This window comes from Pongo abelii, chromosome 16 (genome assembly GCF_028885655.2).
Source record: "Pongo abelii isolate AG06213 chromosome 16, NHGRI_mPonAbe1-v2.0_pri, whole genome shotgun sequence".
Lineage (NCBI taxonomy): Eukaryota > Metazoa > Chordata > Mammalia > Primates > Hominidae > Pongo > Pongo abelii.
The window spans coordinates 85,532,356-85,550,780 of NC_072001.2; the positions used below are offsets into that span (position 1 = coordinate 85,532,356).

Here is an 18,425-nt window from a genome sequence, read left to right on the forward strand (position 1 = left end):
GTACTCCAGCTGGGTGACAGAACAAGACTCCATCTCAAAAAAGAAAAAAAAAAAAAAAAGGAAACAGCGAGGCCGGGCACGGTGGCTCACGCCTGTAATACCAGCACTTTGGGAGGCCAAGGCGGGTGGATAACTTGAGGTTGGGAGTTTGAAACCAGCCTGACCAACATGGAGAAACCCCATCTCTACTAAAAATATAAAATTAGCCGGGTGTGGTGGCACATGCCTGTAATCCCAGCTACTAGGAAGGGTGAGGCAGGAGAATAGCTTGAACCGGGAAGGCGGAGGTTGTGGTGTGCCGAGATCGCACCGTTGCACTCCAGCCCGGGCAACAAGAGCGAAACTCTGTCTCAAAAGAAAAAAAAAAAGTAAAGTGACACTTATTAAGAATGTTTCTGATACATTAAAGTACATGTGTTCCAACAATATTGGCATTTATTCCTATGTGTAAAAATAAAAGATTAAAACTATCTCATATACTCCATAAATATACCTACTACATACCTATAAACATTAAAATTATTTTAAAATAAAAATTTAATAAATAAAAGGAATAACTAAAATAATCACAGCTGTAATTAAAACTCTTAACGAGGCTGGGCACGGTGGCTCATGCCTGTAATCCCAGCACCTTGGGAGGCCGAGGTGGGTGGATTACCTTAGGTCAGGAGTTCAAGACCAGCCTGGCCAACAAGGTGAAACCCCCATCTCTACTAAAAATACAAAAAAAAGCTGGGCGTGGTGGCGGGTGCCTGTAATCCCAGCTACTTGGGAGGCTGAGCCAGGAGAATTGCTTGAACCCTGGGGGGGCAGAGGTTGCAGTGAGCCAAGATCACGCCATTGCTCTCCCGCCTGGGCAACAAGAGCAAAACTCCATCTCAAAAAACCAAAAAAAAACCCCAAAAAACTCTTAACTAGTACTGTCTAACAAAAAGAAATATTTTTAAAATGTGAGGTTATTACCAAAGATTTTTTAAAAATGAAGAGCAAAAAAAAAGATGAACAGATTAGAAGGAAAAAATACAAAAAGAATTCAATGACAAGCAGGTAAAACCTCAGAAATAATCAAGCCCATTACAGGGAAATTTCATGAGTAAAAAATGATAATAAGCCACATCTTTAGAAAAGTGGATTTTAAAAGTATAGAAGGACATTTTCCTGAAATTATTTCCCCAGATAAAATGATTTTGAGATTATTTTCCTACAAAATTTCCCATTTTGACCATATGCAAGTCTACCCATTTATAGAAGGATTTCTTGTTTTAATAATCTATGTAGAAAAAACTAAGTTTTAAAAAAAGACTAAGGAAATTCATTTTGCTAAATAAAAAAGAACGGAAATCAACTTGTGCCAATTCTTGGAGAATCAAAACAACAGTCAGCAAAGTCTGAAGTCTTCTCAGAAGATCTCTAAATATCCAGACAGGAAGCAAAAGGCCTTAGGAACACAGAAGTTCTTTTCATTTCTTTCCAATTGAAGGTGTTGACTTAGAAAGAAAAAGGAAAACACAAGTGAACAGCTGACTGCATTGATAGACCCTGGACACTAGAAATTGGTTATCAATATAAAAGAGTCCCTCAAAAGCAAAGAGAAAACAGGCTTCAGAGGAGATTCTCCAGTCTAAGCAAGAAGACTTCAAATCAATTCGAGACAAAAAAAAAAAAAAAAGCCAGATTGACTCTAAATGTAACTTAACTTTTAAGGCAGTGGATGTGGTAGTTGGTTGGTCTCAGGGGCAAAGTATTAAGAAAGTTGACCAGCGGCAATGGTAGAGACTGCATACCAACCCACATACACACAGTTGCCGCACAGAGGGTAAATACATGGGGCTTCATAGAGAGCAGTGAGGCCCAATACAGTAACATTTGTACCTGAGTGAGGCAAGTCAAAATGATCCTTTGCTCCAGAGAGAGAGGGTGACAAAGAACCCTGAGGGTTAAAATATATATTTCTTCCTGGAAAGTGGCAGAACTGACTCTGATGGCCAGGTGGGGAGTGCCAGGATAAAAATATAAGGATAGGATGACAAATGATATTTTGAGGTATTATCTTAGGGTGGCCTGGTCACATGCTGTGTCCAGGTGGTGATTTCCTAATAGAAATGAGAAAATGAACACAGAGGGGTGACTCAACACTCTGCTAGGAATTCAGTCTGATAAACACCAACAGCTGATTCTGGCTTCATGTGTTGTGCTGAAAATTCATCTTCTCAGAAAACAAAGGACAAATGCCACTCCAAATGAATAATGTAGAAGAGATGGCAATCTGGGAGAAAACAGGTGTTCCCATTATTTTGGGAGGAAATACATGTTCCCATTATCTTTAAAGAAAGGATAGACATAGACCTATGCGGGCCCTGGACTTCAGAAAGGATCATTTTGGCCAGGTGTGGTGGCTCACGCCTGTAATCCCAGCACTTTGGGAGGCCGAGGTGGGCGGATCACTTGAGGCCAGGAGTTTGAGAGCAGCCTGGCCAAAACAGCAAAACCCCATCTCTACTAAAAATAACAACAACAAAAAAAAATTAGCTGGGCGTGGTGGCACACGCCTGTAATCCCAGCTACTTGGGAGGCTGAGTCAGGAGAATGGCTTGAACCTGGGAGAAGAAGGCTGCAGTGAGCTGAGATTGTGCCACTGCAGTCCAGCTGGGGCAATAGAGGGGGAAAAAAAAAGGAAAGATCGTTTCAAACACATAGAGGGACAGGAAAAAAAATACAACTAACACACACCATAGGTTCTAGGATAACAGACCCTAAAATAAAATTCCTTTGCAGAGTAATAAGAGTCTAAAATAAATCAATCATGAATGATCTCCATGACAGAAAAAGGAAGAAAGCCCCTCCTCAACCCCTATTTTAAGAGGACATGCACAGTAGAAGAAGAGGACACCAACTCAGGTGGATCAGTAGCATGTCCGAGATGCTCAAAATCAGAACAAGCTGAGTGTATGTACCAAAGTAAAAGAGCTAAAGATAGTGCAAAGAGCTTTTTCCAATACTGGTTGAATATCTCTTCTCCAAGATGAGTGGGACCAGAAGTGTTTTACATTTTTAATTTTTTTAGATTTTGGCATATTTTATTATATACTGTTTGAGCATCTCAAATTAAAAAATAAAGGCTGGGCACGGTGGCTCACGCCTGTAATTCCAGCACTTTGGGAGGCTGAGGCGGGTGGATCACGAGGTCAGGAGTTCGAGACCAACCTGGCCAACACAGTGAAATGCCGTCTCTACTAAAAATACAAAAATTACCCAGGTGTGGTGGCATGCGCCTGTAGTCCCAGCTATTCGGAAGGCTGAGGTGGGAGAATTGCTTGAACCCAGGAGGTGGAGGTTGCAGTGAGCTGAGACCATGCCATTGCACTCCAGCCTAGGTGACAGAGTGAGAATCCATCTCAAAAAAAAAAAAAAAAAAAGTTTCAAATTTTAGATGATTTGGGATTTTGGATTTTCAGATTTGGGATACTCAACCTATACTTTCAAAATAAGGAGACATGTCTTGTCTACAACTTACAGAAACTAGTATCATGTTACAGGGGATAGCAAGAAAATAGGGGTTCACAATACATATGTTACCTATCATTCTCTTCAGTGAGGAGAATGGTGAACAAACTATAGCAAGTGGAACAAGTTGAAGTGGGAGAACACTGAAGTTCAGGGTAGCTCAGAAGTTGATGACTAAGTGCTTGGCCTTCTTAAATGAGTTCAAGTCTCCAGGACCAGAATTATATCTCACTATGTTAAGAGAATTTGCCCTTTTGAGAAATTATGAATAGTAAGGTAGGTGCCAGACTACAGGCAAAAGGTAAATAATGACTAAACTTTTTGAGGATATAAACACTGGGTTCCATAAATTGCAGACTAGAAAGCCATATGCTAATTTTCTGTAGAATTTTAAGGAAACATTATAGGCATTTGTACATGTTTATACAAGTATGAGGTAAATCTTGGGAGATAACATGGACTTTCTAATACAAAATACTAACCTAAGCTTTTTTTTTTCTAACATGATTGGTAAGCTGATAATTGGGGGACTGTTATAGATGTAAAGGACCTTAACTTCATCAAGACATTTGATTTTCTACCTGTTGAGTTTTATTTCTCATCAGACAAGGACACATGAAAAAAATGAATAAGAAATCAATGTGTTAAGATGGTGGTGATGTGACTTCTTTTTCTTGCCATTAAAATTTTTCTCCTGTTTACTGTTGTAATGCTAATTATGTTATATAACTTAAGAAAAAAATTAAGTGTATAGACTCAGTACTCATACATAAATAAATATAGGAGTTCATACAACTACATAATTTCTAGAGTCTAAGTCAATTACCAAAAATTTGGATTCTGCTTTTTGGGGAACAGAGTGGGAAAACATAACTTTAAAAAAAAAAAAAAAAAAGAAATAGGGTTGATCTTGACTTCTCATATGAATTAATGAGAAGATGTAATTGCTAAATTTCATTAAAAGAAGAATGTTATATTTCATGTAGGAGGTAACAGTGTAGACACAGACATGTTCTCTACTGGTTGGAGGGTATGTGAGGTGCTGTGTTCAAATACAGTTGCTTTAAGAGGGATGCTGACCAAATAAATTATGTCCAAAAGACAGCAACTGAAGTGGTGAAAGGATACAGAAATCCTAACAGAAAAACAGGTGAAGGATTTGGAGTTTTTCTTCTGGATATAAAACTAGAAAACTAATGATTTCCTTCAAATACATAAAAGAGTTGTTGCATGGAAGAGAGACGAATGGTGGTACGGATGATTGGAAATTAGCAGGTGACAGACATTTTGCTCAATATAGAAAAAAACACCATTAAATCACGAAGCTGGCTGTGCACTGCCCATCAACAGAAGTATTCAAATAGTGGTGGTATAAGCATTTGTCAGGGCAGGAGAGGCTGGAGAAAGGCTCTTAGGTCTTCTTCAAAGATTTGAGGGATTAAGATTTGATTTTAACTCTTACTTCCGCCTTCTTAAATTAAGAAAGTTCTCAGTGAAAATGAAAAATAGCATCTGAGAATAGTCTAGATTGGTGTTTCCCAAACAAATCTACAAATTCCATGGCTGTTAATAGGCATGCTATATTCAAATAAGGTTGAGAAGCACTGTATATGACATGCTGTATTTAGAGATTTGATTCACAATGCATACTGGCCTTAACCCAGCTATTTTTCAAATGCTGCTAATGACGCTCAGTCTCACAAAAACCTTAATGTGATGGAAGCCTAAATTTCTTTTGAAAAAAAAAAAAAAAAGCTTAGATTTCTGCTTTCAGGAATTAATCAGCAAAAGAACCTTCCTAAAAAGAATGTAATTAACCACATATTGACTCAAAGGGCCTCAGGGTTAGAGGAAACTTAATAATTTGGCCAATTCTCTCATCCAGGGCTCAATCCTCCTTTATATTCTCTTCACTACTGAAACAGTTCCATGATCTCGAGAGAATAAGATAACTACTGTGTGCCAGGTGCTGTTCTGGGCACTGTATTTTAAAAAATTGTGTTATTTTAATCTTCACAATCTGTATGAATTATTATCCCCTTTCTTTACCTATGTAAAGAAACTAAGTCTCAGTGAACTAATACCAGTCAAAAGTCCAAAGAGCTACTAAGTGCCAGGGCTCCATGTCTCCTGGGATCTTAAAGGTTGCTTCTCCCAAAGAGAGAAAAATCAGGAATAGGATTTGATATAATGGTTAGCAGTGAATAAAGCCCCAAATAATTTTCTTTCTCAGAAAGAACCCAGAATTCACAAAAGCCCTTTTGTGTTATGAGTACAAGAATGTTGCCTTATTCTTTGATCATTTTCAGAACAACTTTGGTTACCCAGACTGATATGCTTATTTGCTTGAGATAAAATATGGCACAGGTTTGGATGGTAACACATATGAGCAGTTTAAAGTTCATTTAGCAGACCTCTCATTACAGAAAGGATTCTATCTGTTGCAAAAGAAAAGATCTTTAGTAGTCATGTTTTTCCCCTCTCAACATTTTAATACTTAAGATATCTGGCTTTCAAAGATCTTTGTTAGTAAATCAGAAGATGGTATAGCTTCTGCAAAACATACTAAACGAGTTTAAGATTTTTGGGTCTGCCGGGTGCGGTGGCTCACGCCTGTAATCCCAGCACTTTGGGAGGCCAAAGTGGGTGGATCACTTGAACTCAGGAGTTCGAGACCAACCTGGGCAACTTTGAGAAACTCAGTCTCTACAAAACACAGAAAAAAACTTAGCTGCACACGGTGGTGTGTGCCTGTAGTCACAACTACTTGAGAGGCTGAGGTGAGAGGATTGCTTGAGCCTGGTAGGCAGAGGTTGCAGTGAGCTGAGATTGTGCCACTGCACTCCAGCTGGGGCGACAGAATGAGACCCTGTCTCAAAAACAAGATTTTGAGTCTAGGAGACTCCACTGTTATTCAGGGCATTTCTCACTATCTCTATCTTTTCTTCCTTACCGAGAACATCACCGGTGGCCATGATGTCACATGTGTACATAGCTGCCATGAGGCGCTGAGGTTTCACTTGCAGTGCATAGCGACATGCTTCTTTCATGGTGGCAATTAGCTGTCCTGAGAAAGGTCCATAGCAGTCAGTGAGTGGAGATTCTCCTTTCTGGGATGTCCTCTTCTCAAAGGCCTCAGAGCAGCCATCTTGTAGCTTTTGGTTTTCATTTCCACCAGAACAGGTTTCATTTTCCTCCTGTCCCTCTTTTGCCAGATCACTTGCTCCTTGTTCCTCAAATTTACTTAGGTCCCATTTTTCCAGAACAAAACAGACACCCATGAGAGGCTCCTCACACATGGGGCCAGAGAGGGTTGCTAGTTGGAAGCCACTCACAATGCTATTGCCCAAATCTCGGTATCTACTGGCTTCTTTTGAAGCTTTGTCAGCTGGACCTGTCCATACTGAGTTCTGAAAATCTTCACTTTTATTGACTAGTATATTGGGCCCACATTTCCTTGGGCCAAATGACCAGATTTGGTCAACAATGTTCCTCCATCTTCTCCCTGTTAGGTGTTGCTCTAGTTTTCCTTTGAATTCCCAAATTTTCTCTTGGGTCTTCTGATGAATCATGTGAGTATTTTCGCCCTCGTTCAAAGAGGATGTCAACTGCTCCATAGAACGAATCAAATCACTATTTTCCTCCAGAATCTGGGTGACTTCTTCTGGAAGGGGCATGGCTCGAACACTGAGCGTGGCAAGTTTATTGGGAGTTGTTATAGTGATTAGCCCGTCAGAGTCAACTTGGATTCCTTCAGGGATTTTGCTTTGATCTTCTTTCATTTGGTGTATGACTGCAACTTTTTGCTGTTTGCCTATTTCTTCATTGACCATGTCAACTTTTGGGGGTTTTGTGATTGTTTCTCTGAATGGAATAATGGGTTCAGATACACTGATATGAATCTTTGCAAACCTACAGACAAATTCAAGAGAAATAACAGAAGGTTAAAATCAAAATAGCATCAAAGCTCCTGTGTAGAAATTACTACACAGTGGAGATTCTGTAAAAACATAGGAACATAAAAATTATCTTACTATGAAAGATCTGCAATTTACATTATATCACAATTCAAAAACTGCTTTCTTTCTGATTGAAAAGACTACTTCTAATGGGAATATACCTCCAGGGAAATCCTTGCATGTACTGGAATTTCACTCTTTTTTTTCATTTTCAAGATATATAAACCACCCATTTAGATAAGAATGTTTTGAACAGAAAATAAATGTTTTAATATATGAAATATGAATGCTTTAAAACAGTATTTGCCCATCTAAGAGTGTGGAGAAGAAAAGCTCAATGATTAAAACTCTAAATAGACATAGAATCACAGAACCTCAGGATAGCTAGTCAAATCTTCACAATGTATTTGGCTTTGATAATGAGGCTTATAGCAAGGCTAGCATGATCCATGAGTTTGTCTAGAGCAGCACTTTCCAAAAGAACTTTCTGCAATGGTGGAAATGTTCTATATGTTTACTGTGATTGCTGAGCCCTTGAAATGTGGCTAGTACAGCTGAATAAATTTTTAATTTTATTTAAATTTAAATAGACACATATAGCTACTAAGCATTTGAAATGTGGCTAGTATAACTGAGGAACTAAATTTTTAATTGCATTTGATTTTAAACAGCTGCATGTGGGTAGAAGCTACTCTTCTGGACATCATAGGTCTTGAGCCCCAGTCTGCCACCAAGTTCAGAAAGCCCCTTTTCCCACATAATATCAAGTTTGATATTGTTGTATATTGTATATTTACAATCTTTTTGTATATTCACAGGATATACAACAAGATGGACCTGACATTGTATGTTTTTAAAACTACTTTGATATTCAAACCTGACAAAGACAGTATACATACACAAAACTGTAGTTCAATCTTACCTAAGAATTCAGATATCAAATCTAAGATAAAATAACAAAAACTATGGATATGCAGGTATGTGCACTAAAAAAAAACTTATTATGTATGAGGCACTGTGTTAAGTGTTTTACATGTAGTATTTCTTTAGTAGGCACTAGTACTATCTAATTTTGTAGAAGAGAAAACCAGATAAGAAAAATTAAGTAACTTCTCCAAATAGTCTGTAAATGGAGAAGCTAGGATTCAAATTTAGGTCTGACTTCAGAATTCACACTCTCAGTCATTATGCTATACTGAAAAATGAAGTTACTCAGTACATTAAAGGAATAATTTACTACAACACTACGAAGTTTGTATTATAGGTTATATGAAAATTAATTTGTATTAGATCTGTTAAAATAATATATTAAAAATGTCAAATAATCTATGTAGCCACTTTTAAATACACTAAATTGGCATTCAATAAGATTCAATACCTATTCTTGATTTTAAGAAAAAATCCACTTAAAAATCTTAGGAATAGGAAAATATTTCTAAAATTATCATTACATAGAGAAAAATATGCTCATATACTTAGAACACTCAAGAAAATCAACTACAAAGCTACTGAAACTATGAGAGAGAACACATCTACGACACTGCCCTCTTATTCCTGTAACATAGTTAAAAGAGCTATGAGCCACTTTAGTCCTTCTAATTTCCGAGGCTCCCAAGAAGTCTCCTGTAGTAATCATTTATATGATTAATTAAAACCACTCCAAGCTGTGGAAGGAAGTGTGTGATGGTTGCCACACTTACAAAGCACCTCAGGACCAAAGGTTCTTTAAGTCCTAGCAATGCAGAGCCTGTGTTTACACTAAAAAAGGTGCGGTAGGCTCAGGCTACATCGTGGCAATTTCCTGTGGCTTCCTGCTCTGATTATTACTACCTTGAGATCTGGATGCTAAGAATTCTGACAGTTTCTCTGGCCTGGAGACAACAGATAGTCTCCTTATCTCCCATTCCTGGACATAATCCTTTCCTGAAAATGTGTGTAGAAGTTGAAAAAGATTATATACTACCAAAGGGTAGGCTCTGTCCTATGAGAACTAAAAAAATTCTATAACATTATACACATTCTTAATGTAAGCATAATTGTGAAATGTAATAGCCATACAGAACAGTGCACAAAACAAAAATCTACTGATCTATGATAACTTACCTCAAAGTGAACACCCATGTAAACTACATGGTATAGTCAAGAAACAGAACATTCTTAGCCCTCAGAGGGCCCCAATGCCATTAAGTATGAAGGTAACTGCTATCCTGATTTTTATTGTAATATCCTCCTTTTTTTTTTTTAAATCACCTAACCATGTAACCCCTTATACTCCACAGTTCAGTTTGGACTGCACTTCTTTTTGTTCTTTTTTAAAAACATGGTCTTGCTCTGTCACCCAGGCTGAAGTGCAGTGGTGTGATTATTGCTCACTGCAGCCTCGAGCTCTTGGGCTCAAGCAACCCTCTTGCCTCAGCTTCCTGAGTAGCTGGTATTACAGGCATGCACCACCTGCCTGACTAATTTATTTTTATTTTTTTAGAGATGAGGTCTTGCTGTGCTACCCAACCCGGTGCACTATGTTTTGAACTTCATATAAATACAAACAAACAGTTTTTGGGGGAAGTGAAGTGGCTTCTTTTGCTCAACATTATATTGTGAGATTCACCTATGTTTTATATAGCTGTAGTTTTGTTCACTGAGATCATTCTATAGAATTCCATTGTATGAATACGCCATTATTTACTTATCTATCCATTTAAATGTTTGAGTTGTTTCCAACTTTTGGCTACTAAAATTTTGTTGCTATGAAGGCCAGGTACGGTGGCTCATGCCTATAATCCCAGCACTTTGGGAAGCCAAGGAGGTTGGATCACTTGAGGTTAGGAGTTTGAGAACAGCCTGGCCAAGATGGTGAAACACCGTATCTACTGAAAATACAAAAGTTAGCTGGGCGTGGTGGCGCACACCTGTAGTCCCAGCTACTCAGGAGGCTGAGGCAGGAGAATTGCCTGAGCCCAGGAAGCGGAGGTTGTAGTAAGCTGAGTGTGCACCACTGCATTCCAGCCTGAGCAATGGGAGTGCCTTTTCTCAAAAAATAAATAAATAAATAAATAAATGAAGTACCTCTTCAAGTCTTCGTACAGTTTTTCTATTGGATTGCTGCTCTTCTCATTTATTTGTAGGAATTCCTTCTATATTGGGGATATAAGTCTCTTGTCTGTTACAAGTGGTATAAAGGTCTTCTCTAACCCTGTGGTCAGCCTTCTTATTATCTTAATAGTGTCTTTTGATGATCAAGCTTTTCCTTTGTCATTAGTGCTCTTAATATTCTACTAAGAAGCTTTTTGCCACCCTGAGGTCTTGAAGATATTCTCTTATACTATCTTCTAAACACTTCATGGTTTTGCCTTTTACATTTTAACCAACATAACCCACCTGAAATAAATTTCTGAATACATTATGAGGTAGTGGTCTAGTTTCTGGAATCTGGTAGAAGCTTCTACAAAATCCCACATAAATGCAGCAGCAGTTATTCTATTTTTTTGAGACAGAGTCTTGCTCTGTCGCCAGGCTAGAGTACAGTGGCGCGATCTCAGCTCACCACAGTCTCCGCCTCCCGGGTCAAGCGATTCTCCTGCCTCAGCCTCCTGAGTAGCTGGGATTACAGGCACACACCACCACATCCAGCTAATTTTTGTATTTTTAGTACAGAGGGAGTTTCACCATGTTGGCCAGGATGGTCTCGATCTCCTGACCTTGTGATCTGCCCGCCTTGGCCTCCCAAAGTGCTGGGATTAGAGGCGTGAGCCACCGCACCTGGCCAGCAGCATTCTTATTCTATTATTAGTACCAGGTGTTGTTGTATAGTTACTACTACCACCAATTTTACTGTGGTATAAAGATTAAGTGAGATAAATAGTGCTTAACACAGTGACTGTTATATAATATTTAATATATAATTATATCAATCATTTATAATTATTATTTTAGTTATGATTATGATGATAGTCCCAGAAATTTTAAAAACAAAAAGAAGGAAGGCCATTACCAGGCAATTTATAATTTTTTCTACTAGTAAGCACAGAAATGTATATTAATCATGAATATCTTTCATTTGTCTTCAAGACTGGTGAAATTTTTAGAAAATGATAAACTGCAAAGTTGGCAAAAGTCTGAGGAGAGGCATGTTCAAATATTTATTGCTAGTTATAATGTAAATTAGAACAGTCTTTCTTGAGGAAAATATGGACCATAATCCTTAAAAATATGCACACTTTTTGAGCTAGCTATAATACTTCCAGAAGTTTATCTTAACCAAATAATCAGAACTGTGTATATAGCTATTTGTGTATATTTGAATATGCATACAACAGTGCAGATTTATGAATCTGAATGTAATGGTGGTTATTTCTGCATGGTACCTGAATGATTCTTTTTCTTCTTCTGTATTTTCCTAATTTCTGCAATAAACATACATTATCTTTGGAACAAAGAAGAAAAATGCCTGTTATAAATATTTGGGATGCCCATTTTATAATACATATCATCTTTATAGAAAAACATAAAGATTTCCAGAAGGTTTACATTGTAAAGACCACATCAATAAGAGAAGAAGTCTATCCTAATTACATAGCCAACATTTACAAAATAATATTTTGTTTTGTTGTCCTGGTATTTTGTGTGTTTTGTGTACATGCTTAACGTAAAATACATATACAGAAAAACGTTTTATGACTTAAACTAAAAATGCAAAATTATTCAAGTGTAGGCGGTGAATGCCATTTTTCAGTTATTAAAAATTAAGTCTACAATTGAATAATTGTTCATGTCTGAATTGAGGGCATTTCATTTTTCTCCAAAAATAAGCCACAGTCTAAGTTCAACTGGTTTAGGAAACACTAAAACATCCCATTGATTGAGAGCTATCATTTCTCCATCGCTATCATTTTCACCTAACCTTTCTTTTAAGTCATCCAGGCATCGCTGAAGGTGGACTTCTCCTGCTGTGACTAAAACGTGCTCTCCCGTTTCCTGAATTAAAATCTGGACACAGGGATCAGCCTGGTTTAACAGTTTCATTCCTTTTACGAGCTGAGGCATTTCACCTAGGTTAACAAAATGAAATAGATTAAATAGGATATAAGAACTAACACAATTCAAAGACAATGGCTCTGGCTACTGAAGGGAAAATTACATTGAAATAAACTCTTAAAACAACAATTTATTTTTCTTCCAGATAGTGTAGTGATGTGAAGAAAATTACATTATCTTCTAGTAATTTTTTTGTATAGATAGCAAACATGACACACCCGCAAGCTTATCATCAAGACTCCCAAAGCTGATCTATATTACTTCTTCAAATACTCTGCAGATATAAGCTACCATCTTTCTACTTGTGAATTCACCTAATTCTTGTAACAAATGCATACATTATATACCTAGAAATGAAACAGAGCATTTCCTCAAACATCACCTATAAAATCAACAAATAAGCAAAAGAAACATTTAATATGATATTCAAGAAACTGTACCAGAGCCTCATATTAAAAATAATTATTTGTGAAACTGCTTGATAGAACTTGGGTTTTAGAATACCCTAACTAGCTACTTTATCTAGTGAGCTAAAGGCATCTTCTGCATTGTGTTCTGCATGTGTTTTTCATATATAATTGCTTTTTCCCTACAGTTCCTGGGAGTTGAGAGTAGGGATGGGGACTGTGACCTACATCTTGGGTTTAGCTACTTTTTCACCCCCTTTCCACATACTCAACTGCTACTGCTCCCTCAAGGCAGGTCCAAGGAAGTCTCTTGCAGCTGCCTTAGCAGAAACCTTGGTCTTGAAGATGTTTTTATGCAGGCTTGTTTCAATTCTACATTTGAAGAAAAGACTTAGCAATTCCTCAATGCTTGGTTTTCAGCATCTCAAACAAACAAAATCACAGGAACTTTCTGCAATGCAATGATTTTCAACATGCCTTATAAAATTGATTAACTGGGAGCAGGAATATTAGAATTTCTATACCTATTTATTTTTGAAATAAAGTTCTAATAATAACTAACATTTCATAGCACTACCAATGTGCCAGAAAAGCACTTTACATATATGAGCTCATTAATGATGAGGTGGTATGATTATTGTTCTCATCTTATAGATGAGGAAACAGGTATAGAGAAACTAATAAACTTGTGTTCAAAGTCCCAGACTAACTAAGTGGCAGAACCTGGTTTAGAAGCTGGGCAGCCAGCCAGAGAGCCCATGCTCTGCGGATGGATGCCAGCACCCTTGTAGGTGAGGTGATCAAAAGCCACATATGCAATGCAAAGAATCCCAAGCGAAGACGGGAAGTGGGATTTCACTGTGTCCAGGGTTGACAGAGGCACCTTCATTTGTTCCTTTTTGGCATACTGTAATTTTCTTTTGTCTAATTAAGTGGATTTACAGATAATATCTAGTATTAACTAAGCCTTCACAGAATTTTAAACCTGGCTTAAAAGCATTCCTGCAAAGATATCACTGATAATACTATAATACTAATAACATAAGCACATGGGAATAATAAAAAAAGAAATGGCAAAGCTTTTTGTCAGCTCTCCATCAAACAAATTATAAAGTAAAAACAATGGTTATCACCAAGATGAGATCCCAACAAATATTTTTGAAAAAATATATACACTCTTAAATCTGTCTCTTCAAGGTAAAATAAAGGTAACAGTTTAACAATAAGAAAAGTTTTTTTTTTTTCAAAAGAAATTTGAAACATGGAGACAACATTTTGAAATTAGGTGTTTGAAAATGTTGCCGCTGACAGTCATTTGGTTGCCAAAGATAACATAAATACCTCATGTATAATGTACAAAAACCTCTTAAAATTTGGAAGGTGATTTTCTTAACCTGTTCTTAAAATCACCAAATGGATAGTTCAATAAAGATATAAGAATTAACAAATCTTCTAATTAGTGTAAGAAAAATGGACTGCCATCAGGAAAACTAGATGTTCACTATCTACATCTTACCAAAACCTTTTAGTAATTGGGAAAATGGGAATCTAAAATGGATTCCGTGATTTACTAAAGGAAGCCAATGAATCATTCTTCCCTTCGGACTATGCAACTTTGTGAGGTGCCTTTTCCAGTGATAATGGTCATTAAAATCAAGTGTTTTAACAAATGGAACCTAGAAGCCGACCTCGGAATGGCTATATCACAAAGTGTTCAGGCAAGACCTTCAAAAAAAAGGAAGCATTATTGTGGTAGCCAGCCTCCAAGTTGGCTCCAATCATCCTTGCCTCCTGATATTCATATTCCTGTGCAGCTCTCTCCAACAGTGAGTCATGGCTGGCCTGTGTGACCAACAGAACACTGTGGAAAGGATGATGTGTGATTCCCAAGGCTAGTTCACAAAAGGCATTATAGCTTCTGCCTTAGTGTTTTGCAATGCTGGCTGCAGCCAATCACCATGCAGGACACTCAGTCATGTGGAGAGGAACTGAGATTCCCCAGCCAGCACCAACCTGTGAGCCCATGTTTGGAAGTACAGTTAAACCTTCAGATGGCTACCGCCCAAGGTGATGTATGACTACCACTACTTGAGAGACACGATGCTGAACCCTTCCAAATTCCAGGCCAAGGGAACTATGAAAAATAAGTGTTGTTTCAAGCCACTAAATTTTGAAGTAATATGTTACATAGTATTAGATAACTAAAATAATTATAAGCCACAATCACAAATCAATATTATATATACTTATATGTACATACTGTAGGTACCTTCATCAAATACAAATAAAATTAGGTATTTGATTTTCATCTTAATTTTTAAATAATTTCTATTTTGCATTTCATAATGTATATAAAACAGCACAAAAATTCATATATCTATATAAGCATAGGTATCAAAAATTTTTTTTTAACTAATATGGATAAAGGATAAAACAATTCTAGAAACAAATTACTCTGATCTCAGATAAACAGGATTTCTTGGATTCCCACAAGTGAAGATCCAGCACTGTCTCTGAGGCAGAGATCTGAATCCTGACTTCACTGCTTCCTAACTGTATGGCCTTGGGCAAATTAATTAACTTCTCTAAGCTTCAGTTTCCCTCATGTGAAGATGAGAATAAAAAGAGTATCCTAATAAACAGGGCTTTTGGGAGGATTAAATGAGATAATCAATGTAAAATCCTTAGTACAGTGTGTGGCATACGGTAAGGATCAATTATAATGAAGAAAATAATAATTGCTTTGGAACATTTGTAGTTCTCTGTGTTGAGTTTGTAGTTGACCTGTGGGCATGAAGTAGAGGGTGGCTGCCATGACATTTTGACCCCCACTTGGGAAATTAGAGAAAGAAAAGTGGAAGAACAAATGCTCATGATTTGCTTCTCCCTGAAAGAAAAGAAGCAAACTGTTGTCTTCTAGATTAATCTAGTTGTCACAATAAAAAAAAAAAAGAGAGGACATGGGGATATGTGGTCTATTCAAGAAAAACAATGAATGTGTCCAGTGCCTCTCAGAGGCGGTATTACTGCAAAGTCTTTTAAGAGAGTGAAATATCCCAATAGTCATCAGACATGTAATCTATGAATAAAGGGGTCACTGCCCCAAAATAAGGATGAGCATAAGTTACTAGGGCAAAGAGTAAACGGACAATAAATATCCTCTGAAAGCTCATAGGAAGAAGGAAGGGAAGTTTCCTCAGACATTCTGAATGTAAAATAACATGTGGACAATGTAAAAACACCAAGAAGGCAAAACAAAGAGTACAAAATTCAGACACTGAAAAATCAAATGGGCTGCTTCAGTAACACAGTCAATAAATGCATGGTAAATCCAGTAAAAACAATATACTTAAAGGGAAGAAAACAGCAATACTCCTTTTAAAATTATGAAGAAAATTATGTGCCCCTTCTAACCATTTTAGTTTATTTTTTACAAAGTTCAGATAAATTTAATGTAAACACATGAGGAAGTACACTTTGGCCTCCAAATTGATAATCTTGAATAATTCTATTTATTAGACTATCTCATTTACGGAAAGGAAAGGAACTTAATCTTACTATGAGTCAGCTATAGGACAGGAAATACACTAGGTACTAGAATCCTTCATCTCATGTAGCCAGTCCTTCAAAGAAGCTGGTTCTTTAGGGTTGGGCTTTTACTTAGCTTCCATAACAGAGACCACAGACTAGCACATAACCACAACAGAGCCTTTTAAAAATTATAAATTTCTATTATTAAAATATCACATCTTAGGCCAGGCACAGTGGCTCACACCTGTAATCCCAGCACTCTAAGAGGCTGAGGTGAGAGGACTGCTTAAGCTCAGGAGTTTAGGACCAGTCTGGGCGACTTGGGGAGAACCCATCTACAAATAATAAAAAAAATTAGCTGGGTGTGGTGACATATGTCTGTGGTCCCAGCTACTTGGGAGGCTGAGGCAGGAGGATCTCGTGAGCCCAGGAGGTCAAGGCTGCAGTGAGTCGTGATTGTGACTGAGCCACTGCACTCCAGCCTGGGTGACAGATCGTGTCTCAAAATAAATAAACAAACAAGTAAAATTATGGCTTAAATTATTTTTTCCTATTTTTAAAATGTATGTGCAAATGCAACAGAGAAAAACTAAGTAAGAAAGAGGATACAAATAAATAGTAGAAACATCTAAGAATAAGCCATGGTTGCCAAACTCAAATATCACAACTTAAATAAAACTGAGCTTTCTTGTATGTATTTCTTAGGATTGAACACGGTAGACAAGGGTTAGAGCCAGCCTAGTGAGTAGAATAAAAGAACAAAATCATGAAAGGCCAGGATCTGGACAAGCCTAAAAGAGGAAGCATGTTTTACACAGAATGGGATAAATCCGTGCAGCAACCGAGGCACTGTGTCAGTCCACAGTGACGGCCCACAGAAAATTCCTATCTCGAGGCTGAAGGCAGATGGCTATTTACTAGGGCTGGCTCCAAAGGTCAGAGGTCCAGTCCTCCAAGTATCTGCTCTGGGGATCCAGGGATCCTTAACGGCTAGGGGTATGTCTTAGAACTTGAGAGAGCAATGAGTTCAGAAGGCTTAGCTACAGGGAGAGGAGGGATACATATGTTCAGGAGCAATGAGGCCATTATACATCTCAACAGAAAACTGCCATTTTACCATTTGTTCTTTGGTTTCCTTAAAGCATGGTCTGGAGATTCTTCACTGACAATCACTAGCACTGGAATAGCAGAGTCACAGTGATTCAGGATTAGCAATAGTCATGGGACGTGAAAAACAAAAGTAAAAAAGGATTGACTAGGCAAATACTATAAGCCAAAGACTAAGGAGTTGTTATTATATGGTCAGGCGTATGTGAATGTCAGGTGGCCAGCAGGAAAGGTGCAGAAAGTGGTTTCTAAACAGACAGGAAATTCTCAGTGTGCAGATAATCTGTCAAACCTAGAGGGAAGAGGCAAATGATGGATTCTGAACTAACGAGCTTGAGATAAGATTCCAACTAAGAAGAAGTCACATAAAACACGAGCTTTGGCTGGGCATGGTGGCTCACGCCTGTAACCCTAGCACTTTGGGAGCCCGAGGCAGGCAGATGACCTGCGGTCAGGAGTTCAAGACCAGCCTGGCCAACTGGCGAAACCTCGTCTCCACTAAAAATACAAAAATTAGCCAAGTGTGGTGGTGGATGCCTGTAATCCCAGCTATTCAGGAGGCTGAGGCAGGAGAATCGCTTGAACCCAGGCAGGAGAGGTTGAGTCGAGATCACACCAGTGCACTCCAGCCTGCGCAACACAGTGAGACTCCGCCTCAAAAAAATACATAAATAGATAAATAAACATGAGCTTTGCTAAGCTACAATCCCATGCCAGGGTTGTGGGGGATGTAGAGATGACCTCGTCTTTGCCATCAAGAAGATGCAGTCTCCCTGGACAGCAAAGGTACCTGTAACCATGGCATGTTCCTAAGACAGGTTAGATGCCGTTTGAAGAGTTGCTTCTACTATAGACCTCAATGAAAATTCATTATATACTGCTG

General features: G+C 37.9%; 1 protein-coding gene across 1 annotated transcript in view; it reads right to left on the minus strand.

Annotated features, from left to right (window-relative positions):
- EFL1 (elongation factor like GTPase 1) overlaps positions 1 to 18,425 on the minus strand; it is a 131,817-nt gene that overhangs the window by 14,683 nt on the left and 98,709 nt on the right. Inside the window, 2 exon segments of the mRNA NM_001132381.2 lie at positions 6,458 to 7,416; positions 12,364 to 12,511. Of these exon segments, the coding sequence (NP_001125853.2) occupies positions 6,458 to 7,416; positions 12,364 to 12,511 (1,107 nt within the window).